At 34.6% G+C, this 27,809-nt stretch overlaps 1 protein-coding gene across 6 annotated transcripts in view; it reads left to right on the forward strand.

Annotated features, from left to right (window-relative positions):
• The first annotated feature begins 4,486 nt into the window (after positions 1-4,486).
• Positions 4,487-27,809, forward strand: part of LOC123691498 (low-density lipoprotein receptor-like) — a 174,250-nt gene continuing 150,927 nt past the window's right edge. For all 6 annotated transcript variants that reach the window (XM_045635929.1, XM_045635961.1, XM_045635921.1 and 3 more), the window contains exons 1-2: positions 4,487-4,851; positions 27,294-27,416. In XM_045635929.1, coding sequence (XP_045491885.1) covers positions 4,716-4,851; positions 27,294-27,416 — 259 coding nt within the window. In that variant the 5' untranslated portion in view covers positions 4,487-4,715. The remainder of the gene's footprint in view (positions 4,852-27,293; positions 27,417-27,809) is intronic.

A 27,809-nucleotide genomic window follows, 5' to 3' on the forward strand; every position in this document is an offset into this window, starting at 1 on the left:
GGCGCGATTTTGACCCACTTTAAACGGCCAGATTTCGTTCAAACTTTGTAGATATATTGAGGACCGATGACAATACACTAATTTGATAAAATTTTCTATTTTTTAGTTCGGTTTTCTATAAAAAGCGTGTTTTTTAGTTTTTTTAAACTATTATTATTTTAGAAATAGTTTCCATTAAGGCCAGGTAAATGATGTACTCACCTATTTTATATAAATACAATATTTTATTTTCTCGTTAGTTGTAAAAAAATAACTTATTATTTAATTCGCTAAGAAAAAAATGTGCTAATAAGGTAATTGGGTAAAAAGGTGATTAAACAAACAATTCTGTATCTCCATCGTTTTTTTTTAATTTTATTGTAATTTATGAAAAATTGTTACACATATAAAGTTATTGTTATTCAAAAATTAAAAAGTGAGGTAAAAGCTAAGGGTAAAAGGGTAACAGTAACGAAGCTCTCAATTGACCAGTTTAATTTCGTGAAGGTAACAATATTATTAAACGCTTGGTTGGCATTCAAGCACAATTATCCCGTTTATTAAAATGACGGAAAATTTGCATCGCCTTTCATAATTTTGAGTGGCGTGTGTGTCAACACAGATAAGAAATAATATGCTTAAAACGGTCTGTAGACCTCTGCAACCTACCTAGGTATATGCAAGCAAAGCAAATCATAACACGCACTTAGAAAATTGAATGTAAGATTTTTCCTATGTTTTGATAATTAAAATTATGAAAAATATGATCTTCCTAACTATTGGGCATAATGGTGCAAATCAATTCAACGTATTTATTTTGGCAATATTTTGGCACCAGGTAACTGTCAAACTTCTTTTTTTTAAGCTATTGCATAGCTTCTATCGCGGGCCTTGAGCGCGGGGACCGAATCCAGAAATTTCGTAACGAAAAACCTCACGCTCCCCACTCCGACAGGCACGGAGGTGTACCTACGGCTTGAAGGCATGCTATGCAAATTATGCAATATAGCTTTACCGCGGCATTCCCCGAGTGCCACACATATTTTTTTTAAGCTATTGCATAGCTTCTATCGCGGGCCTTGAGCGCGGGGACCGAATCCAGAAATTCCGTAACGAAAAACCTCACGCTCCCCACTCCGATGGGCGGAGGTGTGGCTTGAAGGAATAGCATGCAACAGCTTTACCGCGACAGTCTCCGAGTGCCACACGTCTTTTTTTTTTAATTTACAGATAAAATAACCGACAGTCAGCATCACAGCTCCTGGTTGCGTAGTGTACCTACGTGCGTGCGGGGGCCACGCCCCCCGCACCTCCAGTAGGAGACGCGGGAGATGCGCGCGCAATGCTACCCCGCGTAAGGGTTGGATTACACAGATTGATCTTCACAGTCCATTGCGTTCTAACACTGGAATAAATAAGATTGGAAATACGTAATAACATTCCATTTAGGTACCTATTTAAGTAAATAAATTATTTGCAAAAGAAAAAAATAAAATTCAGTAGGTAGGTACTAGGTACATTAATGCCAGAATTTTATAAAATAAAAATTAAAAATATCATATAATACAACCAATGAGTTCCATAATATAATAATGTATTTTATGTAATAAATTCTATCAATTGTATCGTCTGTAATTTTCAGTAAAGGACAGTAGGTAGTTACCGCCTGAAAAATAAGGAAAACTTCACAATTATTCTAGAAATTCTGAATTAAGGGGAGTCCTTTCAGCGAAGCGGAGTAAAATTGGTTTGCAAGATCAAATTTTTCATGTATTTGCAATTATATGACGCTTCTAGAAAAAATAATCAATACACTTCAAGATATTTCCTAAAAAGTGTGCTAATTTGTTACACAACCACGTGTATTTTGTTCGATCATATAAAATCATAAAAATAGGCTAAAATAAAGATCGAAAACGAATTATTTATTAATGAAATTTCTGATTTTGGAAATAATTTTTATATAAGGATATGTATTTTGATGTACTGCAGAAAACGTGCTAAATTTTGGTTTTCTACTGAAGCCCTGTAATTATTAAATACATATTATATCTCAGAACTTAACGTTGCCCAGCGTTTTCTTTACAAACCGCGCTGCCCGCTACCCCGCCAGTCCTGATCAGGCGCTTGCTAACGTAGGACCTGTGTCAAATTATCTCCGCTCGATTTTAAGTTTTGAGTAAAGATAAATTATTGAAAATGGGTAACAAAACAAACAAAATTCGGAAGAAAGCAGTGTCAGTATCACAAAAAAGGACAGGAAAAGAGAACTAGTATGTAAATTGAGTAATATGATAAAAACGTAGTTACTTGATGCCACAGAATAAAAATATCAGTTGGTCATAAAGTTTCACCTCGTATGCTTTTATTTCAAAACGATAAAAGCTGCGTTACTGTGAAATAAGAGTTTAGTTTATAATAATTTGTTTTATATATATAATACTAGTGGTCCGCCCCGGCTTCGCCCGTGGTACATATTTCGCAATAAAAGGTAGCCTATGCCTTTTCTCGGGTATCAAAATATCTCTATACCAAATTTCATGCAAATTGGTTCAGTAGTTTAGGCGTGATTGAGTAACAGACAGACAGACAGAGTTACGTTCGCATTTATAATATTAGTATGGATTATTATTACGTAATTGGTGTATTATTTGCATAATTTTGGGGTATAATTATTAATTACAGTTGTTTATTTTAAGGAAAAAAACAATAATGATTATTTGTTAAAAAATAATTGATAATAGTCAAATAATAATGATTATTGACTAATAATAATTATTAATCACTACAGTAAAAGTTCCTTATTGGCGGGGTATATGTTCCATAAAATATATGCCTCGAATACAGAAACCGTGAATACGGAATGGTAATTATTATATGGGATTATAGGTTCTACGTTATACGTTCCTAGGTGACGATTGAGATTTTTTTCGTGTCTCATTTTTTTTAGTTGACATTATAAATTTATAAACTAGGAAGAGTGCAGTAGACGTTACTCGATCACAATTATTTTTGTAACGAATGTGAAAGACGAAACCTATAAAACACGCAAAGCGGCTTTTACTATAAACGGAACTACATTTAAAAATATACTTTATTTATTGAGTTATAAGGTTGCTTCCATTCTGTTTATTTACATTCTCAAAAACATCAATCGCGGCAAAGGCGGCTTGCGACAAAGGCGGCTTGGGTCAAAGGCCTCGGCGATATCATTAATTAACAACATAATATTATGTACTTTAGGCTAACTTGTAATAAGATCTATTTTACTTTCTTATTAGTCCATTTGACAAGGATATTGTGTTAGATACCTATTGGAATAATTTTATTATTATGTATGTACTTATTAAATCCGCGAATAAAAAAATTTTTAGTCGCGAATATAGAAATTGGGTCGCATTTTTTTAATTCCCGAATAGTGAAAACGCGAATAAAGGAAGCGCGAATAAGGAACTTTTACTGTATAATAGATGATAATAGTTAGTTCATAATCATTGTTATTATAGTTCATTGAAAAGTTACATTTGGGGTTGCGTTTTTTAGGAGGACGCATTTTATTTTTTTGATGTGTAGGGGGGGTTAGTGTGAAGCTATCACCAAGTTTGTGGGGTCGCCACCCTTGTCCCACGGCCGCCATCTTAAAAATAGCGCTTAATATGGTTTTTATGATATATCTCTTAAACTATTAATCTGATAAAAAAAAATTGTCAACATTATTTGTTGCAAATTAAATTTTCTACAATTTTGGTCCAGTAACTTTTTGTCATAGAACTATAAATAAAAATGTTATGAGTGAAAATGTTCAGAAATTAGCGATATTTATATTTTTCAATAAAACTTTTTTTTTTATAATTTTACGAAGAAATAATATCAGACCATTTTTGTAGATTGTTGTAGTATTGTAGTTATATTGTAATACACGCGCTCTATACTATTCTAATATAATACTCTAAGCTTCTACTGGTAGCAGCAAGTAATATTTATTAGTTACACCAAGTACTTCCATAATTATGTTGTGCTAATTAATAAATTCCTAGTACCTACTTATCTCAGTTTATAAAGTTGTAAATGATTTCTTTATTTACTTTTATATTTACAATCTGACACAAACACTTTTACATTGCTTACATAATAAAAATTGATCACAATTTACTTTTGATATAAGTATTTTACACTGTGGCATAGCGCTAACATTACGAAAAACAAACGACGCGAGGAGCGCGAGGAGCGCGTGTCACGCGAACGGCCCCGCACACCTCACCTCCAATCTTGCCTCGCGTTGAAATACCTCGCGTTAATGAAAGTTATATATTCACATCCTAATATATTAATAATACAGTGAGTTTAATAAATGAATGCTCACGACGAAATTAACAGTACAGCGCCGCTGCACTCGACGGTGTACATTTGCCGTCCGCCAAAACTGAACTACGTCACGCGTGCGCCGCTATCGCCATCTAGAGGCAGGACCGGCACCCATCTCACACCTGCCTGTCTCCTACGACAAGACAATCGACATTCGCCATCGCGCTCGCACTAGTGGCACGTAAAAATAACCTCAAAATATATCGTGAATACTTATCATTATAATTGTGTGATAAATTATATACACAACAGTGACATTTGTTGTATAGACGAGTATTATTATTGAAAACGCAATATTGCTTACAGTTTTTGGATTTATTTGTGTGATTCTTGTGTGCTGTCAAAAACGAAAGTTTATCTAAGAACGAATAATGTTCTTTTTGGTGGGCTGTCGACGGGCAGCCCCCAAATATTGTTCCAATATGTGGTGGTGTATATTTATTTGTGTCATGTACATTAATGTTTTTGGAGTATCAGGCTCAAATACAACTGGAGCTGTAACAACGAGTAAGTGTTAGAATTTTAATAAGTTGAATGACGTGATCCTTTAAATGTTACTGATTTTAATGTTTATAGCTGCATGTATGATTTTCTATAGTATTTGTAGTTATTTATTAAAATCTGTACAACATAATATTAAGTGTGGCTGATATGTTTTATTGTGTACGAAGTTAAGATTCCAATGCGTAGGTATCCTTTGAGGTTTAAGCTTTGTTTTGTTTGTTTTTTGTAGCATTGGTCACGAGTTAATTGTATTTATTTTTATTGGTTTATTACGTTCTCTGCTTGCTGCTTTTTAAAACAGGTTTTTAAAGCATTGCATTATTGTTTACTATTTTTTTTTCTATGAAGTAAATAAGATTATCGGAAACAGATAAGGCAAACCATTATCTAACTGTACCAATGTCACGCCACCTATAGCTACGGAATGACATAACTAATTCGTGATGTTATTTTAAGTTAAAAGATGCTAATTTTTTAATGCATTTATTAAAATAATATTTACGTAGGTAGGTAGGTACTAGGTACCTATGTTATTTTCATGTAGGTATTTTTGACCGCTTTTATACTGATATCAATATCAATGAATTAATTATAAATCAACGAGGACAATTATTTTCCTCATACCTACCTATCTTTTTCCATTTATGTCAATAATTGATACAGGCGAGATAAAATGATGCTCATGCTGTTTTTCTAAACGTAGATACCTACCTACCTACCTACCTATTACCTACCTATGTTACAAACTGTTTGTTTATAAAATACCTACCTACCTACGTATGCCAACTGTACCAACACTATTTTTAATAACTCTAATTTTGGAAATAAACAGATGCCTTCTGAATCGTAGGTATAGGTAACTTGCACTTTGCTGTGGTGCTAATAATGGTAGCTATGTACCTACCTTATGTGGGTAATAAGTAATAACATAGGTAGTACCGAATTCGAAGAAACACATAAGCTTAATCAGGCTTTAGTTTTCATGTTTTCCTATAAGATTTACATTACAATTTATTACCTACCTAATAACTATGGACCTACTTATACATTTAGGTACTTACCTACCTCCCTATTCATAAATTTCGTAAATGATTATGAACATTCATCTTTTATTTTAATCAGTTAGCGGCGTATAGGAGCCTCTATAGTTAAATGTTTTGATAAGATACCTACCTACATAACTATAACATTGTGTTACAACTTTAAAACCAATTGACGTTAATTTAATACATAGTTACCTAGGTAGGTATAATTATTCTTCTGTTTAACTTTATCATTTGCCAATACTTAATTCAATCAATAACAAATAACCTAGGAAGGTATATGACATACCGACCGTACCTATATACAGACGAATGCTTTATCAAATAAACATTATTATATTACCGCCATCAATCAAAAATTCTTTAAAATTTTAATGTTCAGAATCAGTATTCATAACATCAGCTGACTTTCCTTCTCTTCACATAACATAAATCGTATAGTTCGGGATACATCGCCCATTTTTGCAAGTGACTACTATCAAGCTGATTTTCCGTTTGTAGCTTTATTTTGATGAGACACCGAATAATTTCGTGTACGAAACTCTCGATTGTGGTAGCTAACAGAGATAACAAGGATAAAATTTTTTGATTTGATGGTTCTCAAATATTTATTACTAACTGATTTTTTTTTGTTCAATCTCAAGATAATTACTTACCTAAATTATTCGAAAAAATATTTGTCCTACAAAATCTATGGTTGGTTCAAAGAGTCCCCCTTTCCAAAGTGTATCGATAACGAGGTCATCATAAATGATTACTAATAAACTGATTTTTTTGTTTTCACTTACCTACCTAGGTAGTTAATGTTTATATAATTCAACAGACATATTGTCCTACAAATTGCGTAACTACTATCAGAAGACCCTAAGATAAATATTAAAATTCTCCGTTTACTCTCTACGTTTTTTCATAGTTGTTTTTATTGTTAATTAATGTTATCTTTTATCTTCCTTATTAACGTTTTTCAAGGTTCAACACAACTACGCAATCAAGAGTTAAAATTTAACAATGTTTTTTTAACAAATGTTTTGTTTAAGCGTATTCTGTAATTGGAGGCATAAAGCTTTGCAGGGACAATATTTTATGTTACATCCTCACTCAAATTAAAGAAGATTAAAACACAAAATATTAAAAAAAAAATAACTAGGTATTACGATTTTTTATTTTTTTGACTTTGATTTTGCTCTATACTTACAATTTACAAAGTCGTAATATGTGACCGAACTGATACTAATATGTACCTAGTGTACGTATATTGCACGACGATGCGAAGCATCAGAGAGTGCTTTACGATCGAAAAATTTTTTTCGCCTCATTTTTGCAGCTATTCTTATTATTATAGCCTTCTTAGTTCACGGAATCAAGATATTTTGCATACTATTGTCGAGATAATTTAATGGAGATTAACTAATCCCATACTTTTTAAAAATTGATTTACTTCAATAGAATTGGAAAAAAACACCGAAATAGGTCAAACATTTTTCCTGTCCGTCATGTGTGAAACCTGAAAACACTATAACTTGTGAAAAAATCCATCATTTGAGTTAATTTTTTTTTTAAATATTCTAATCGACGATTGTAGGTCACTGAATGCGAATGATTAATTAATTCAGTGTCGTTTAATTGCAATTAATAAAAAACGAAAACTACAAGACTGTATAATGTATATCTATATATATATATATATATATATATTTTTTATATTTCATAATTAAATGAGCATTATGAGTCGTGCACTTTTGGATTTTCCAAATAATTTTTTTTATGTATATTGCAAAATTGACTATAAAATTAGCCCATATCAGTGGATGCTTATCGCCAGCTGTTGTCCACTTCGTCAGTTGGTAAATGCTGAATGATTATATTAATTATAAATTTTAATTTTTTTCATGTCAGTGAGGTCCTATAATATTTATTATGAGATATCCTAAAGTGAACGAACATGCTTTGATAAATTTTGATCTTGTTTATTTTGATTGTCTTGGCTTTATAATATGCTTTGAGTGAATACTGTAGGTTCGTATGTGTATTTAAGAATGCGATTTACGATTCTTGCCAATATGTCCTCGAGTAGTATATGAATATTGAATATTAAATAGAATGATTATTTTAATGGAGTTTGCTCAATAAATAATGTAGCCTGACAAGATTATGTTTTATCTAAATTCTAAACGAATGCAACTTTTCGGTATTAGTTAGTTGTAAATAATTTATGAATTAAACACTACACAAACACTACCTTAAGGTTGTTTCAACTACTTCATATCGTATCATGCACATAGTATTTTTTATAACAAGGTATTATTTTTATAACACAGAATACTTACCTACTGGTAATAAATAGTTATAAAGTACAAAAACAAATTAGAAACACGTTATTATTATGTATTTTCTTGTCTAACGCCAAAAACAGAGATCTTCCAATTGAGTAGACATCAATCGAAAGTGACGTTTTCCTGAAACAGAACAAAGTTCAATCATTTAGTGGCTTTCAGCCAATTTTCGCGAGGTCTATATTTAGGTGTTTGTTTACGATGTAATTTAGATGAAATTGTGCTGCATTTCCAGTCCATGATGTAATAATTTTTGCTTTTAATCCGAGCGAACAACTAATTCTGCTGCGTCATAAAATTGCTTTATTAAATATTGCCGGGTAATGTACGTAGTTATAACTGTCTCAATTTTGGCATGCCGCAGCTGACGGGTGGGCTATAAAGGCCCGTAGATGAAAGAACACAATCCCATTGTGAGGCTATAAAACGGCTTTGTATCCGAAGGAAGCGTCATTTTTGTGAAAAATGAAAAAACGAATTGCACTTGTCATACGTACTCGGCTGTTATTTTGCTGAAACTTTCATATTGTGGTATAAATTGGGTTCATTACCGAAAAAACATAGATATACATCGAACGGATTTCCACTTTCTGAAAGGGGAAATTCGAAAATTCGAAATTTTACCTAGCAGGTCATAATAACTAAGAATTAAAGAAATAAAAACAAAAACAATAAAGTTTAGAAACCAGTCATTACAAACTTCAGAAGTTTTCATTTGATTGCTGTTCTCGTGCAGTACCTACCAACAAAAAACAACTTAAAAATTACGGACTGAAGTAGGAACCGTTTTTGTGTACCTACCTATAACCTAACCTATTTGTAATATGAAGTCACAAATCATATAAATGATTATATTTTCGTTCAATAAACAATCAATTAGCTTCCCTCAAATCCTTCTATCAGTATATCACGATTTAATTATCAAATTAATATTAAACGAAGACTAACATTGTTAGCGAGTTGAAGATAAACTAGATAGAAGTTTCACAATATGGTTATATCGTTGGATTCACTCGCCTTGTTGTGAAGTTGTTCCGTTTAATTCTCCTGGTGACGTTTCAGCCATCTCCGTTGCATCTCACTTGTGGACTTTGCATACAGAAATTAATTCTCGTGAATTGATCCGCTTTTTTATTTGGAATAAACAACTTTGTTAAGACTTCTGACAAGTTTCATTAGCTTATACTGCGCAGTATGAATTGTTATTGAACACGAGCATCAAGAAAAAAACTTAACTCTCTATAATCTATAATATAATATATAATTATTAAGTTTGATGGGAGAGATGCTTTTCAAGATTATTAATAATAAGTAGGTACATATTATGTAGAGAGTTGCATTGTGTGATCGTAACAATCGACACTTCACACATCGTTCTAGCTAGCACGCGTGGCGCGAGAAAATTTATGTACCTATATTCTGAAAACGATAATATTCTTTTTTTCAAATTGTAAATTTTGAAATTTAAGTATGTATTATATATATTAATTATACCTACCTATAGATATTAACTATATGTTCATAGTATGAACATCATACTATAAATTTTCAGTGGAAATAACTGACTTGACTAGACGTCGCTGGAGCTCTTGGAAAACAACCATCAAATATAATTGATGAAGCTTTCTGAACCTTTTTCTGAAATGCCGGATTTTATGAAATGAATCCCATAAATAGGTAAAATAGGATATCAAATTTTGCACATAAATTCTTTATTTTTCCCGTACGATCCACGTAGCTCGTATAAAATGAGTTTAATTGTCCCAGACTTACGTGGTAACTTCCATTCACGATTCTCGATTTTCGCATGAGAAGTAAAAATGGTTTCGAGTTTGCAAATTTGCAGAGATTGTAAATCATGTATTATTCTTTGAGTTTATTAACAGTTTTGTTAAAGCATACCTAGTATTTAGTAATAAGGTGTTCTAATTTTACGACGAATGGCTCGATGTATTTTAATGAGTATAGATTCTTAGAAACCAATTTGAAATTCCATACCGATAATGTTTTCAACGCAATATAAGCATTCATAAGGCAAGCTTAGGAACATATAATATAACAGGAAACCAATAAGCCCAAGTGTAAACAACAGTTCTATTGTGATTGAGATGAAGACGAGAATAGATGATTGCAGAGCCCCGTTCCTTTAGACTGGAGAGAATAATTACTTACTAGGAATTTATAATTCAGAGATATGAATTGACTGTTTATTATATGTACGAACAGTGTTCATTAAAATATACGGCTTGTGATAATAATTAATAATATTTTTGGTAACAATTGTTCTTAAATCATGAACCGGTGATTCTTGACGGATTAAATGTTATCAACACAAAATAACAATAATAAAACCTATTTTTATTTATAACAACAAGAGCTACCGCTTTTAATCTAGGTATAATATAAAAATGAATCGCAAAATGTGTTGGTAAGCGTATAACTCGAGAACGGCTGAACCGATTTAGATAATTCTTTTTTTATTATATTCCTTGAAGTACGAGGATGGTTCTTATGTAGAGAAAACGTAAACATGTACCACGGGCGAAGCCGGGGCGGACCGCTAGTGTCCAATAAAAATTGGAATAGCCTTTTTGAAGATATGACTTGTACCTGTGTATATAGACCTGTATAATTAGATAAGATTAGGTTTCAGTTGAAGTTATTCAGTGGTTTCAGTTGAAGTTGGCTCCTACATAAACTGTAGGTACAAATAATTTCATATTGATTTATTATAGAATTAAAATATTTCTGCCATCTGGATAATTTGAATATATTTATTAGTACATGCTTTGATGTACATGTGTATTGTGTAAGTTTCCTTGAATAACTAGAAACAATGTATTGATTGATATTAATTATTATAACCTTCGTACGCACTTACACTAATATTATAAAGAGGAAATATTGGAATGTTTTTAGTACCAACGTACTTGTTTAACTTAATCACGAAACAATTTTTTTAAATGATTGAATGTCTATATGTTAGTGGTATAACTATATGCTAGTTTTAGTTATCTTATAAAGCTACGTTATTCTAAAAAGTTTAATTCTATCTTTATTATCTACTAGCTTCCGCCCGCGACTCTGTCCGCTTTTTTTTTCTACGTATTTTTCCGGCATAAAAAGTATCCTTTTTTATGCCCAGGATAATAAGGTATAATTATACCAAGTTTCATCGAAATCGAACCGTTACTTTTCACGTGATGCCTGAACATACAGACAGACAGACAGACAGACAGACAGACAGACAAAAATTTTTTTAATCACATATTTGAGTTTGGTATCGATCCAGTAACACCCCCTGCTATTTATTCTTTCAATATTTTCAATGTACAGAATTGACCCTTCTACAGATTTATTATATGTATAGATAAATCAGGGATTGGGACGCACTGCTAATGTATATAATGCAGTATTTTATTGTAATAAATTATTTACCCCAACCAATTTGGTTCATATGACAAAACGTAATTTGGAAACTAGATATTTGAAGACTTTTGTGTGTACACTAGTTAACTAGTACAATTAAGAACCTCTGCCCATTTCTATTGGAATCTTGAAGTTGACCTCGGGTCTTCATTGGACTGTTGCTATTAAGTTTGAGAGTCGATGGCCGGCCAGTTAATATGGGTAGAGAAGGAGCGAGTATTAAATCTTTGATGAGCTTTTATATTATAAAGGTTGAAATGCAGAATTTAACCCTATATAAGATAGTGAAGCTTGTTTCATTGTTGTATGCGTCTATTATTAACCGACTTCAAAAAAAGGAGAAATTAGATTTTTGTCCGTATTTGTAAATGTTGCAAGTGCAAGTTTGAAGTCGTTTATTTTTAACGCAGTTTTCACTTGTCTTCTAATGATTGATTCTGTATAAATTATCATCATTACAACTAAATAGGTACATGTTAATTAGGTATACCAGCCTAAAGGTTCTTAATTTGGAATAACAAACTTTCTTTCATATAAAACACGTTGCTAATAATCTCGTTTTATTTGGCGTTACAATCTTTGCTTTTCTTATACTTCAAGTTTTATACGTTGTGCCGACAGTACTGACACGAAAACTTTCCGTGTTAGCAGAAAAGATCTGATATGAGAAAAGTTCGCGCTCTTGTTATGGTATCGTGGTTTTTAATTGTCTCTACTATCACGAAACCGTACCAAGAAAACTTATTCTGAACATGGCGTTAAATTGATGATTACGTAACTTTTTCATATTTATACTTTTTGGTCGTGAATATACGAGGAAGTTACTAATATTTAATCAATCATACACAATTCAACAACCTCAGCAAATGTTTTGTCCAACCAAGAATTATGACGTCAGTCCAAACAGAGACTTCAATCACTATTGATTGTATTGTATGTCAAACTAGCGGTCCGCCCCGGCTTCGCCCGTGGTACATATTCACGTTTTCTCTACATAAAAACCATCCTCGTACTTCAAGGAATATAATAAAAAAAGAATTATCGAAATCGGTTCAGCCGTTCTCGAGTTATGCAATTACAACGAAAAGTGGCATTGATTTTTATATATTAGAAGATAAGCATAAATTTAAGACGAATTAGTTTCAATTTGTGTACGTGTACCTACACATGTACGTATACATGTAAGTCAAGTGTAGATATATATAAGTTTTATTAAATTATTGTAAAATGAAAGAAGTTAATACTTCTTCCTTAAATGATTTACGATTTGTTTACAATCAACTCTACCTAATGAAGATACAAAGTTGGCACTATATGTGCTTGATTATATAAATGCATAGGTATTAAAACAGTTTCTAAATCTTAGTGAGTGAGCCAAATTTAGTATAGATCTAGTATTAGTACAATCGATTTTCACTCTTTGCATACGATAAACAAATCTTTGAAGTAGAAATTGAATCGGGGAGCTATGCCTACACTTTAATATTAAACATCATAAACAGAAACTTTATAATTCAGTATGATGCAGCGAATGAAACTTCTTTCAGTCAGTTTTTAAATAAGTCCAAAATTCAGACGTTTCGAAAATGAGCAACTAACGAGAATAGTTAAACGGACCTGTAATTTGCATACAAATTGGCTTTCGGGGATAAACGCTCCATTTGTATTCAACCACAGGAACCCAACTCAGTGGCTGAAGAGTATTTATCTAGTTTCGGATTTAAAACGGCCCCAGTATCATCTGCTTATCGATATTACTGCTGAGGGCTTACGTTCCTTCAATGACGTCGACTTGCTAATTAAATGGGTGGGTTCGTATAATTTGAGCGTGTCGTAGCAGCCGCAGCTATCAGCATTTGATTTACGAATGGTGGAATAAAAAACAGATCTATCAAGCTTAGGTTTGCGTATTTGTGACAAAGTTGGTTTGCTTTGGGGGAGCTTTTTACTCACCAATTAATTATCGTATTAGATGACTGCATCAAATGTATCAACGTAGTTCAGATGTATTGAACAAATAGTGTAACAAGACAATAATGTGACTGTTAGACATGGAAACAAAGCTCAATTGAGTTGAATGACCCCAAGACAGATAGACTAGAATAGATAGTGCTAAGATCTTGTTACAGAATCAACAAACCCACATTGCTAAACTATTCAGTTATGAGAAACTAAATGGAATTAAATTTAATATTACGTTTGATATATCAAACTTATACGGTAATTAATGTTTTGTGTGTATGTGTAGACTGTGTGTTTAGCCCACTAGTTACTAGTTTCGTTAATTGTAATTGAAGTGAACATATACATTTTTCTAATATAACGTCTATCTTACTATAATACTATATTATGAAAAACCAAAGTAGGTACATAACATTGCGAGCGACGTTCAGTTCAGGGGTCATTTGGAAGACAAGGCTAAACTAGCCTCAAAGAAGCTAGGGGTGCTCGCAAGAGCGAGACAGTATTTCACGCCAGCCCATCGCCTACAACTTTACAAGGCACAAGTTAGGCCACATATGGAATACTGTTCTCATCTCTGGGCTGGAGCACCCAAATATCAGCTGCTTCCATTTGACCGCCTTCAACGTCGAGCATCTCGAATCGTCGACCGACCCGAGCTCACCGATCGGCTGGACCCACTAGCACTGCGACGTGATGTTGCATCACTGTGCGTATTTTATAGAATATATAATGGAGAGTGTTCTGAGGAACTATTCCAGTTAATACCAGCTGCGCAATTCCACAACCGCACTGCGCGACACAAATTAAAATACCATCCTCACCACCTGGATGCGTGGCGCTTGTCTACTGTGCGATTCAAGAGACACTTTTTTCCGAGAACTACGCTATTGTGGAACAAGCTCCCTGCCTCGGTGTTTCCTAACTTATACGACATGGACACCTTCAAGAAGAAAGCGTATAAATTCTTGAAAGGCCAACAAATCGTTCGCAAAGTGCCCGACAATGCGAACGCTCATGGGCGGCGACGAGCTTCCAAAAAGTAACTCGCTTGCTCTTTTGTTGGTGATGATATAAAAAAAAAAAAAAAAAAAAACCATATAACATCATATGCTTCAATTCACTTCAGATGCGTTGAAATCATGCTGGTTCCCCTAGACCGGGCTAATTTGCACTCAATGACATAAACTAAAGGGGTTTCATAGAGATTGGCTGTCAACCGTGTTACGTCCGCAATCAACAATCGCATGACCTCAAGTGGGAAAATTGGGACCCCACAGTGCTATTCTCTAGCAAAGTATCACTTTTCTATTTACTGATCCACTTTCAATAGACGAAGATATCGATTATCAGTTTGAGATGGATGTAATAAGCGTAAATGTTAATTAAACTTTTTAAACTAGCTAACGACCGATGCGATGGTGTCTTCTTGAGAAGTGTTTAAAGCGCGAAGTTTACTTTAGTGTGGTAATGGTACCTAGTCATTATGTTTATAATATGATTTATTTTCTTTGATCTTTCTCAACATAACAAGAAAAATATACCGGCCGAATTGATAACCTCCTCCTTTTTTTTTGAAGTCGGTTAATAAAAAAATAATTACCATAACCGTTCTAGATGTTACGCTGTGACCTGTTAACTACATGTAGGTACGTTGCTAGGTGTAGGTACCTACACAAATTTTTATTATTTTTCGTTTTATTCGTAAAAATATTGTGTAATGACTCGTAAAGGTAGCTGCAAATTTTATTTAAATATCAGATACCTATATTCGTTAAGAGGGCTTATTCAATTTAACGCAAGTCAAAATCTCCGCGATCTATTACGATAGATCGCGGCTTGCGCTATCCTTTTACTATGAACAGCATAGGTCCACAGGAGAGCGCCGAGCAACATGTCCTCTCTCTGGAAAGGCTCGCTGCCGACTGATTTTATTCGGGTCGCGCGCAGTGTTTTATAGTACTTTAAAAAAAATTGTAGAAAAATAATAGAGGTACCTTAGTTGATTTTTTAAATTTTATCTTATAAGTAAGACGTTCTTTTATTGCAATATGTATAAATTATATTCAACTAAGTCAAATATCTTGGTGAAAATAATCATTTTGTCGACTATAATTTCTAAAAAAATTCACATTGTTCGGATTTTAATTTCGTAAGTTAGGAGTCCAAAATAAAAAAATCTTTTAACTAACTATTTTAATAAGGATTTTAGCAGTTAGTTAAAAAAAAATGTGTGTTAGATCTGTCAGCAATTTCAGATATTTTTAGCTTCGAAATTGACACTAAAAGTGAAATCAAGTAATCATCGGCTCAGTTATCTTGATGGTATTCACAAATACTGTATTAATTGAAATAAACTCTTAACTAACTATATAGACAATAAAATTTCCTAAAATTATTAGTAATTCATATGTATGTAAGATAAGTGGTTGATGGACAATCTGGTTTGGAAAATCACATATTTGAGCCAAACAGCGCACGGACCGCGTACACGGCCTTAATGAGATTTTCGTATTACTTACGTAAGTAGATACTTATGAGATTTATGCTTTCATTTAAGTGCATTTAAGCTGCATTTTAATTAAAAGTAGGACATTATTGTTTGTATTCCTGTACAGGTATCTCGGTATACCGTATATGTAGTGGTATCGAGATAAATATTCATTTTTCAATATTAATTTTTAAAAGCCAGGGGCGGGCTTGTGAGTTGAGAGGTCCTTAGAGCAAAATAATATATTTTAGGTACATGATTAATTTAAAAAAGCTTGGCATACCTATTTATCAAAATAGAAATATAGAAAACTGAAAAAGTTATTTTCAAAATGGTCCATCCAATAATGTAGCAAAAATAAAGACCTACCAAGGTAGGTAACCTACCTACCAAGAGCCAAATGAACGAAGCTTAAAAATTCTATATTAATATGCAAATTTTGTTACACTGTCTGTTTGTATAATATAATGAAAAATTGTATTATCTACCTGTTTAATTTTACGGGAGATACCTGTAGCCCTCGAGGCCTACATTTGACCTGCCAGCCGTCCCCTAAGGCCTTCCTACCAGAATATTGCTTGGAATTATTTTTTATTATATTTTATTTTATTTTATTTTATTTATAAAAGGTACCTTACAGCTGTTGATAAGATAAATTATACTAATTACATATAAAAACGCCAATTACAAGGCACACCGATAATAGTAAAATTGTGTGACAAAAAACGGCAAATTACAAAGGTACAATAATTGTTTTCTTTTACTTTAACAAACTTAACTTAACTTTAACAAAAAAATTCTTGATGAAACACAAAACATAAATGAATTAAATGTGACTTCTCGTGAACAAGCAATATCAACAATATAACATTAAAGCCGAGAAAAACAGAAATGAAATTGAGCCTGTTATGGTAGGTGACAATGTGAGAGAATGAGTGGACGTGTAAATGAGTGTGTGTGTTAGGGTCTGCGCGTGTGTGTGTGTGTGTGTGAGTGTGTGTGTGTGTATTACTTATTTAAGTTATTTATAATCTGAAGAATTGCACTTTTAAATCTAGGGCGTGATAAACAAAATATATCAGCTGAGCAAAATTTATTATTATATACTTCAGGGAGTCTGAAATATGGAGAATTTTTAAGATAGTTTGTAGACGTTGACGGCACTAAGAACAAATTTTTTTGTCGAGTGCCTTGACTGGGAACCCGAAAATTAAAAGGATTCAAAATAGAGATACAGTCAAATTTATTATTTAGAATATCAAACAAGAACATTACGTCGATTAGATCTCTTCTATCCGATAACGCGTTAATATTATAATGTAGACAAGCCTGCTCATAGCTTACAGGGAAATGTTTGGATTTAAAATTTAATTTCTTAAAAAATATTTTTTGTATCTTTTCTAGCCTATTGATATAACATTTGTAGATTGGTCGCCATATTACACATGCAAACTCAAGGATACTCCGAACATATGCAAAGTATAAGACCTTTAAACATCGTATATCGTCAAAAGGTTCAGCTGTGCGCAAAACAAAACCTAAATTAGCAAATGCCTTATTTGTGACGTAGTCAATGTGGTCGTTGTACGTGAGTTTCTCGTCCAGTATCACGCCTAAATCTCTTACTGTATTAGTGGATGGAATTTTTTCATTGCAGATTGAATATTCAAAGTTTATAATATTTTTTTTATTCCTAGAGAAAGTTATTTTTTGACATTTATTTATATTAACTGATATCTTATTTATGTTATAGTAATTTGTTAATCTATTAAGGTCGTTTTGAAGTGAAAGACAATCATCTAAACTAGCTATTTTGGTAAATATCTTTTTATCGTCCGCATATAAAAGGAATTTAGAACTATGAAAGCATTTATCTATATCATAAAGATAGATATTATACAGCAAAGGTCCCATGTGTGAACCCTGCGGCACACCTGACGGGATATCTACAAAGTTAGACCTATAACCACCAACTACAACGGCTTGACAACGATTTCTTATATAAGAATCTAACCATCTCAGTAGGTTTCCTTTAATATTTACATCTGAAAGCTTGCCTATTAGAACATCGTAATTTACTCTGTCAAATGCCTTCTCAAAGTCTGTATAAATTACATCAACTTGTACGTTGTCATTCATATTAGTGTTAAGATAGTGGGTGAAATCCAATAAATTTGTTAAGACATTACGTGATTTTATAAAACCGTGTTGATTATATGGAATGTAATTCAGAGCATGTGTGTAAATACTTTTGTAGACGAGTTTTTCAAGCAATTTTGAGAATATGTTAAGCAATGAAATACCCCTATAGTTTGTTATTTCTAATCTAGAATTCTTTTTATGAATCGGTACAATTAAGGCTTCTTTCCAACGTTTCGGGAAAACTCCTTCGGTGACTGAACGTTTAAATAATATTTTTAAAGGTAAAAGAAGACCGGACTGACATTTCTTTACGAATATAGCTGGTATACCATCTGAACCAGCGCCTTTTTTAACATCTAAATCCTTCAGTAGTTTTTTTATTTCTCCATCATTACAAGGTATAGTGTGTAAGCAGTCAGTTACATCAGAATCATAGGCATTAGGCGTTACGCTGGAGGAGATAGTCCTTTGAAACACGCTATGAAAATATTCGTTGAAAGCATTACAAATATCACTACCGTTTGTGAGAACGCGTCCATTATAATTCATGTTGGATGGTAAATTAGAATTCTTACGTTTGCTGTTAATATACGTCCAAAATTCCTTTGGATCCTTAATGATGCTGTCTTGACAACGTGATAAATAGTTAGAATGACATTCGTCCTGTAAGTTTTTAACTCTTTTTCTCAGTAGAGAAAAGGATGCGTAGTCATTAGGGTTTTTGAAAATTTTCCATCGACTGTGAAATTTAGATTTCTCTTTAATTGCATTAATGAGAGCCGGCGTGTACCACTTAGGGTAATGGCGTCGAGAAGATATCTTTATGCATGGGACAAAAGTATCGATTAGGGTATTTATCTTGCTGTAAAATATGTCCACGCATTCGTCCAAAGAACCTGTTGATAAAAGTTCATACCAATTTATTTTGTTCAATTCAGAATTTATGGCATCATAGTCTGCTCTATAAAATTTTCTCAGCTTAGGAAACACAGGTCGCAATTCTTTAAAACATATATCTTTTACACAAATAATCAATGGGCTATGAAATTTATCGATATTTACGAGTGCATCGGAACATGCCGTGCAGTCGACAGAAACATTCGAGAAGACAAGATCAAGAGTATTGCCACAGTGGTTCTGTGTGACGTTAAACTGCTGGGCCCCCAATAAATTTATAGTATCGAGCAGATCTAATGCAGATTCTAGTAAATTTGAATTACAGTATTTGTTAATTTTATACGTGTTGTTAGTCGACCATAAAATAAAAGGTAGATTAAAATCGCCCATAATAAGAAATAGGTCATTCGGATGCCGATCGTAAATATTACGTAAAGCTTGATTAAATATTTTTAAGGTATTATGTGCGTCTGAGTTAGGGGGTAGATAAACTGCAATAACGTGCAAATTCTTTGCATCCTGTGACCTAAATTTAAAAACATTCCCTGGTATCGTTAACCAAACACTTTCAAGGTCATCAGGAACGTTATGCAAGTTATGACTCAAAAATGTTTTCTTTATACATATCATAACACCCCCGCCTTTCTTTTTGGTTATTCTGTCGCATCTAAATACATCGTAACGCCTATCACAGAGTTCCGTATCCAATATTCCGTTACATAACCAACTTTCAGTAATAATAATTATATCGTAATTATTTTTTTCAACATTTTTATAGAAGATTGGTAATTTTGTGCGTAATCCGCGTGCATTTTGGTAGTAAATATTTAAAGTATTGTATGTTGTCATTATTTAAAAAGAAAGAAATGTATATGTATATTTAACTATAGGTATTATTTAAAAATACAGGATATAATTTCGTCTGAGAAAAAATTATCGAGAAAATATTTTATAACATAATTACTCATATTATAGTTAATTGCGATTACGCATCAAATAATATATTCTATTAATGCATGACAAACAAGCAAATTCATTATACACAAAGAACATTCGACACAAAAAAATATTGTAACTGAGGGTATGTAGAAAAATTTTGTTCGATATCGTTACTGTGCGTTCACTTTTTAAAGAAATCAGGGGTGATAAACATATTATCACAAGAACGTTCATTGAAATGTCTAAGATAATATAAAATGATTTAAAAAGTGCATTCATCTGTAAATAAAGGGTGTATAGTGTATGTGAAAAATATGTAATGAATATGTAGAATGTATATGTAAATAAACTAATGTGATCTGGCTCATAATATAGAAGGCTCTTTAATAAAGACTCGATCCGAGCAATAAGCAAAAGAACTATTTTAAAGTCTCTAAAAAAAGGTTTAGGTCTTCTTCCGATGTTATAGATTTTGCTGGGGACTTTTCACTGGCGCGTAAGTAAATTACGCAATTTTTAACCCACACGAATTTTATATTACGCTCTTTTGCACGTTGTTTACAGGTATTTAACAAGATTTTGTTCGCGATAGTAAGATGTTCATTGATGAAAATCTTTACAGAGTTACCACCAAATCCAAGGTCGTGCGACGTTATTCCTTTGTTCTTGTTGCATTTTTTAAAATTGGCTATTAAAACATCCTTGCTCATTTTATTATTTAATTTCGCCACGATTTTTTTAGAAGCTCCGTGTTTACCCTGTAAAGGTTGAATTCTGGTAATAAAATCTAAGTCCTCTTTTTTTAGATTACAATCTAAGGCAGCTGCTAAGCGTAAAAATTCTTCGACTAGGTTTTCATTGGGTTTTTCCGGTAAGCCAACTATTTCAACGTTTAAGAATCGGTTCTTTTGTTGGGTACGTCGTTGCTCGAGTTCCAATGCAGCAATAGCCTTCTGAAGGCGAGCGTAATCCTCTTTTCTGTTAGAAGCTTCGATTTCATAAGCCTTAAATTTGTTCTCCATAGTAAGTACTTGTGATTGAATTTTTTGCATATTCTCTTTAACTTTGTCAGCTATTTTTAACTTCGAATCAATGTCCTCAAGTCTTTTATAAATATCTTCAATAACACTGGTGTTGAAAGTAGAAGTTAGTTCATTTAAATCATAACGAAGCTTTTCAACTTGTTCCGGAAGTGAAGAAAGCGGCGACAACATATCTTCAATTCTCCTTAATGATAATTGATAAGAACTTAAGTCTTCCAAGTTTTTTGTGGTACATCCAGATGACAAGGTATTTTTACAATCCTGACAAAGCCAAGAGGTTTGACGCTCATTCCCAAGTCTCCGCCAACCGATTTCTGAATATCCCGCACATTGAAAGTGGTAAGTACACCGACAGCTGGAGCAAGCGGTACCGTCAGAAACAGTCTCATTACAACGCTTACACGAGTTCATGCCGAAGGTTGTGAATACTGGCGTTACGTAGATGGGACGAAAACAAGGAGCGGATGACTCAATTCACGTAGTGATTCTTAGCTTGTTTGGCGTCGCGCGCGGCACCGCGGACTGAGAAGCCACAAAGTCCAGGTTCAAATCCACTCAAAAATATTTTTAAAATTAAATTTTAAATATCACTTTACGACAGAAACTACGTTCTTGCACACGCGTATCTCAAGACAGACTATGTTAAAAATTTTGTACATAATAGCATTAGACAAGCAGCTTTGTGTATTCATTAAATTTATTTAATATTAAATCATTAAAACAGTTGGACACCAATTAATTGCGCATTACAGCTGTGTTATTTTAAGATAGAAAGGATCTTTCGCCCACAGTTTCTACGTAAAATACTGTTGTACTTCAGCTATCTTCCTACCTATTTAAACGTTCCTTAAGCAATAGAGAAAAGAGTTAAAGAGGCAGCTGTTTAAGTGTTTAATCATTAAAAGTACCTATAGAAATACATTGCAAATTAATTGTAAGTACATACCTATTAGTTATATTATACAGTCTTCTTCTTCATAGTTACTGCTTGCCGAATCGGTGGTAAATGTTAAAAATATGTAATGAGTAATGACGATTCGAAAGTGCTTCTAAAATAAGTCTATTTGAATAAATAAATGTTTGAGTTTGAGTATATTCTAAACAAGGAATTATTATTATAATTGGAGGGTAAAAATATATTCATAATCCGATTGTTTCCCTCTTGTCTTCAAAAAGGTTATATAATATAAGCATGTACAAAAAATATGACCTCGTTATTTGCGTTATTAATTTCGTCGGAAAAATAAATTCTAGATAATCCAGCTGGATGAAACCGCAGATTTATTACGTGGGTTAAATACATTTCGGGTGAACAGTTTCAAAATTTTGAACCTTCATAATATATATTCATTCTTATCAGAGCGCAATTCTTCTGCCCTGTTTATTTAGCCTTTTTTTAAAAACCAATATTTTTATAAAAATCAGGATATAATAATTTATATTGAGCGGTTGCTGTGATCGTGATAATTTTAATTATTACTAAGTGTATTCACAATTATTCGATTCTCAAATTAGGTGATAATTTTTTTCTATTTATAGTGTCTAATCGTAGCCAAAGTCTTACTAAATACAAAATTTCGTCAACAACCATTCGGCTATTTTGAAGGCGTAATTGACGCACTAAGACAGAATAACCCAATCTTTCAATGTTAACATTTTTTATATTCATGTTAAAGTTCAGCTCACATCAAGACAAAGTATCTACCATAAATTTCTGTGAGAATAAGCTTCGCTTTATCCAAATTGTTATCTCTAAAGTCAAGTGCAAGACCTTTCCGTAACAAGGCTCGTGTTATGAAGTAGAATACTGAGCTATTAAAGTAGTAAAAACTGCTATCATATTATAATATCTTTATTGTGTATTTATTTGATAACTTCAGTAGTATTTGTTAAATTTATCACTATTTGTTTAATGGAGATAAAATAGTATGTTATGATGATGCTATGCTATGCTTCTGCTTATTCGTTTGTGTTCTAGGAATGTAGAGAATTTTCTCTTTATATATTTATACTAGTGGTCCGCCCCGACTTCGCCCGTGGTACCTACATGTTTAAACTATCCTATCTCTCAAGTTAGATCGAACTGCACATGGTGTGCGAATTTTATTATAATCGGTTAAGTGGTTTAGGAGTCCATTGAGGACAAACATTGTGACACGAGATTTATATATATTAAAGATGATACTATGCTTTTTGTTTTGGGGTGTCATGGCTGACTACCATCTTTCAGCCAAAGCCAACCTCACCTGCTCGCGGTGCACCCTGCCGATCAACAAACGAGGCTCTGGCGATTTTTCTTCTAACAGTGGTAAAGCTACAGCTACATGCAACTCACATGTAGCACGAGTGGGCAGTAGCTTGTCCGGGGTAGTACCACTATCTCACTAAAGACCGGCGTAAAGCATTACCTTGCGTTTCGCACGAGTAAATGAGATTGCCGGATGCCCATCCCCTTCGCCCTTAAATAATATGACAGCGGTACTCAATAGAAAACTACCCCAGGAGGGTACTAGCATGTCTCATCCTAGAGAATCCCTCCCTGAGCAACCTTGCTCAGGCTGCCCCACGTATTCTGGGGGGGGCAAGTTTCCGCGCATTTATTCTGCCAGGGGTAAAAAAGGTAATCACGTTTCGGCAACCGCTCCCACAATATTATCAGTGGATTTCTGCAACATTAGGGGGTTAAATTCAAACCTCAATGCTGTACACCACCATCTGGAGACAGTAAAGCCGGCCTTACTTTTTTTAACGGAGACTCAGATATCTTCTCCTGCTGATACATCCTATCTTAATTACCCGGGCTATGTTCTAGAGCATTCATTTGTTCCTCGCGCCGGAGTTTGCGTATACGCTAGAGAAGATATCTGTTGTCGCCGTCTAGGCAACCTTGAAGGTCCTGACTTGTCCTTACTATGGCTGCGTGTGGACTGCGATAACCATCCCCGCATCTATGCATGTCTATATAGGTCACACAGCGGAAATACCGAAACTGACCGACTCATTGAGCAACTTCAAACTTCGATCGACACGCTGCTTCAAACGATTCCAACGGTCGAATTAGCGGTCCTAGGCGACTTCAACGCACATCACGCTGATTGGCTATGCTCTCGCACTACTGATCACGCAGGACGATCTTTTCATGATTTCGCCTTGGCCTATGATCTCACCCAACTAGTACCTTCACCTACGAGAGTGCCTGATATAGAGGACCACACACCATCTTTGTTGGATCTCTTTATAACTTCATCTCCTGACAACTATAAGGTCAACGTCGTCGCTCCTCTTGGTTCTTCGGACCATTGCCTCATACGGTGTACAGTGCCTTTGTCACGTCAATCTCGGTGTCGTCCAGCTAGTAGCCGACGTGTCTGGCACTATGGGTCGGCGGACTGGGATGGGATGCGCGCGTTTTTTTCTTCCTATCCATGGAGACAGGTTTGCTTCGCGGAAGAAGACCCTGATGCCTGCGCCGACTCTGTCGCTGATGTGGTGCTGCAGGGCATGGAACTTTTTATCCCTAGCTCTGTGGTACCCGTCGGTGGCAAGTCTCAGCCCTGGTTTGGGCAATCTTGTAGAAAGGCCTCCCAATTGAAACAGGATTGTTATCAAGCTTGGACAGAAGCGCGAGTTGCACAGGATCCCGAAGCCAAGCATCTTAAAAAGATGTACAACTCGGCCTCCAGATCATTGAAGAGGGAAATATCAGAAGCGAAATCAGCATTCATTAATAGAATTGGTAAGAAGTTAACACATTACCCTTCGGGCACACGCGCATTCTGGTCTCTTGCCAAAGCTATCCAAGGGAATTTCTGTCGATCGTCGTTTCCACCACTGCGCAGGTCTGATGATTCCTTAGCCCATACTGCTAAAGAAAAAGCCGATGCTCTGGCCACTCTTTTTGCATCGAACTCGACGTTAGATGACGAGGGGAAAGTACCACCAACCATATTACACTGCAATAGTACGATGCATGAAGTCAAATTCACGCAATCGGCAGTACGTAAAGTCCTCTTCTCTCTCGACACTCACAAGTCAAATGGGCCAGACGGCATTCCTGCGATCGTACTTAAGACCTGTGCTCCAGAGTTGGCTCCGGTATTGACGCGCCTGTTTCGATATTCATACGCCACCGGTATAGTCCCTAGCTCCTGGAAGATCTCCTTAGTACATCCGATCCCTAAAAAAGGCTCACGCTCCGACCCATCCAACTACAGGCCAATCGCATTCACCTCCTTATTCTCCAAAGTGATGGAGTCCATCATCAACAGTCAGCTCTTACGTTATCTAGAGGATCACCAGCTGTTAAACGACCAACAGTACGGCTTCCGTCATCGTCGCTCGGCTGGTGATCTTCTTGCATATCTGACTCACCGATGGGCTAAAGCAGTTGAGAATAAGGGGGAAGCGCTAGCTGTAAGCTTGGATGTAGCGAAAGCCTTCGATCGGGTGTGGCACAAGGGGCTTCTTTCCAAACTCCCGTCATATGGGCTACCGCAGAGGTTTTGCAATTGGGCAGCTAGTTTTCTTAAGGCACGTAGCATCAAAGTCGTTGTCGATGGATATTGCTCCAAACTCATGCCTATTAATGCTGGTGTCCCGCAAGGTAGTGTAATATCGCCTACGTTGTTTCTTCTGCATTTCAATGATATGTTGCAAATACGCAGCGTTCATTGTTATGCGGATGACAGCACTGTTGATGCCTATTACACTGGCCAAGCAAAAACCTCCCAGGAACAAACTAACCTGTATCGAAACAACCTTGTGTCTAATATTGAGAACACCCTCGAGAAAATCTCGACATGGGGCCAATCAAACTTAGTTGTTTTCAATCCGACCAAGACACAGGTATGCGCGTTTACCGCCAAGAAAAGTCCGTTTGCCGTTTCCATTCGGTTTCAGAACACTCCCCTAACTGTCAAACCTAGCGTCGGAATTCTTGGGGTCGAAATTACGTCCGATGTCCAGTTTCGCGGTTTCTTGGAGGACAAAGCTAAAGTAGCTTCGAAAAAACTCGGAGTGCTCGCCAGGGCGAGACGGTATTTCACGCCTGCTCATCGTCTACAGCTATATAAGGCACAAGTCAGGCCCCATATGGAATACTGCTCTCACCTCTGGGCCGGAGCGCCCCAATACCAGCTCCTACCATTAGACCGCGTTCAGCGACGAGCCGTCCGAATCATTGACGATCCTGTGCTTACCGATTCGCTGGATCCACTCTCACTACGGAGAGACGTTGCGTCACTTTGCGTGTTCTACCGGATCTATAACGGGGTTTGTTCTGAGGAACTTTTTGATCTTATTCCGGCTGCCGAGTTCCAAAACCGTACTTCTCGCCACAAATTAAAATTCCACCCTCACCACCTAGATGCATGGCGGTCCACCACAGTGCGCTTTTCTCGGCATTTTTTACCGAGAACAACGACCTTATGGAACGACTTACCTTCTTCTGTGTTCCCAAACGGATTTGACGGGGAAACCTTTAAGAAAAGGGCATATTCATATCTCAAAGGCCGGCAACACATTCGCGGTGACCCTAACATCGCGAATGCTTATGGGCGGCGGGCATCACTTTCCATCAGGTGACCCGCCTGCTCGTTTGCCCGCTTTAACGATAAAAAAAAAAAAAAAAAAAAGGTTACAGATAAGGTTTGTCTTTACGAAAATTGTGTAATTTAATTTTAATTTAATGAGTTAAAATAAAATCTCTTATAAAATTCATGAATATAGCTAAAGTTTAAGTATAATTATGTCCTAAAAATGGCAATATTAATTAGGAATGAATTATGATATTGAGCGATTTGTAATTAGTATTAATTTCTTAATTTTAAATATAATACCTACCTAATAAGAACGATAATAGTTATGTTAACAACACAGGAGCAATCAAAAGAATACCTTCTTTATTTAATTTAGAATTACCTAGTATCATATACCTATATATTTTGCTGATTGAAATTGATATTATAAACGGTCATAACGTTTATAACGCTAGAATGGTAACGTTACCAATGTCTTAGTTTTATTATTTACCTTGGTTTATTACATTAGAAATTTCATTAATATTATAATATTGCAATTTGTAGTAATTAAATTTGATGCCTTATATATTTTTTTTCATTACACGTAAAGAGCTTATTTTGAGGTTTTATTTTTGTTTTTGTTACAGATGTGTGTTCGCTGAAACAGTTTCAGTGTAAGAACGGGAAGTGCATACCGATGTCGTGGATCTGCGAGGGAGAAGACGACTGTGGCGACAATTCCGATGAAATCATTGAAGAATGCAAAAAAGGTATGTTGTTGAATATTTTTAAAGAATGGAAAAAAGTTGAGTCGGGATTCGAACCCGCCTTTTGCCATACCAGGGCAACGCCAAGCCTCTCAGCCACTCGTGATCCCGCCTAAGCAATCGGCAATCGAAATTCTTCTACTCTTTCAGTTTTCGGGTGCCTTGGTTTTTTTTTATTTACTTTTCGCATAAAATATTGTTTCGTTATGAGTCTGTGTTCATATTATGTATGAAAAAGATATATGATGTTAGTGCATTATTTTCTGTAACGGATGCGATTTGATTTGCGTTAAATAATTATTAACATAACAATATATAAAATAAGGACATGTAAATAGTTACTAACATATAGGTATGAAACAACTTATCACATTTCAGTCGCTCTATTAGCATAAT

The sequence above is a fragment of the Colias croceus genome, chromosome 1 (assembly GCF_905220415.1).
Source record: "Colias croceus chromosome 1, ilColCroc2.1".
Taxonomy (NCBI): domain Eukaryota; kingdom Metazoa; phylum Arthropoda; class Insecta; order Lepidoptera; family Pieridae; genus Colias; species Colias croceus.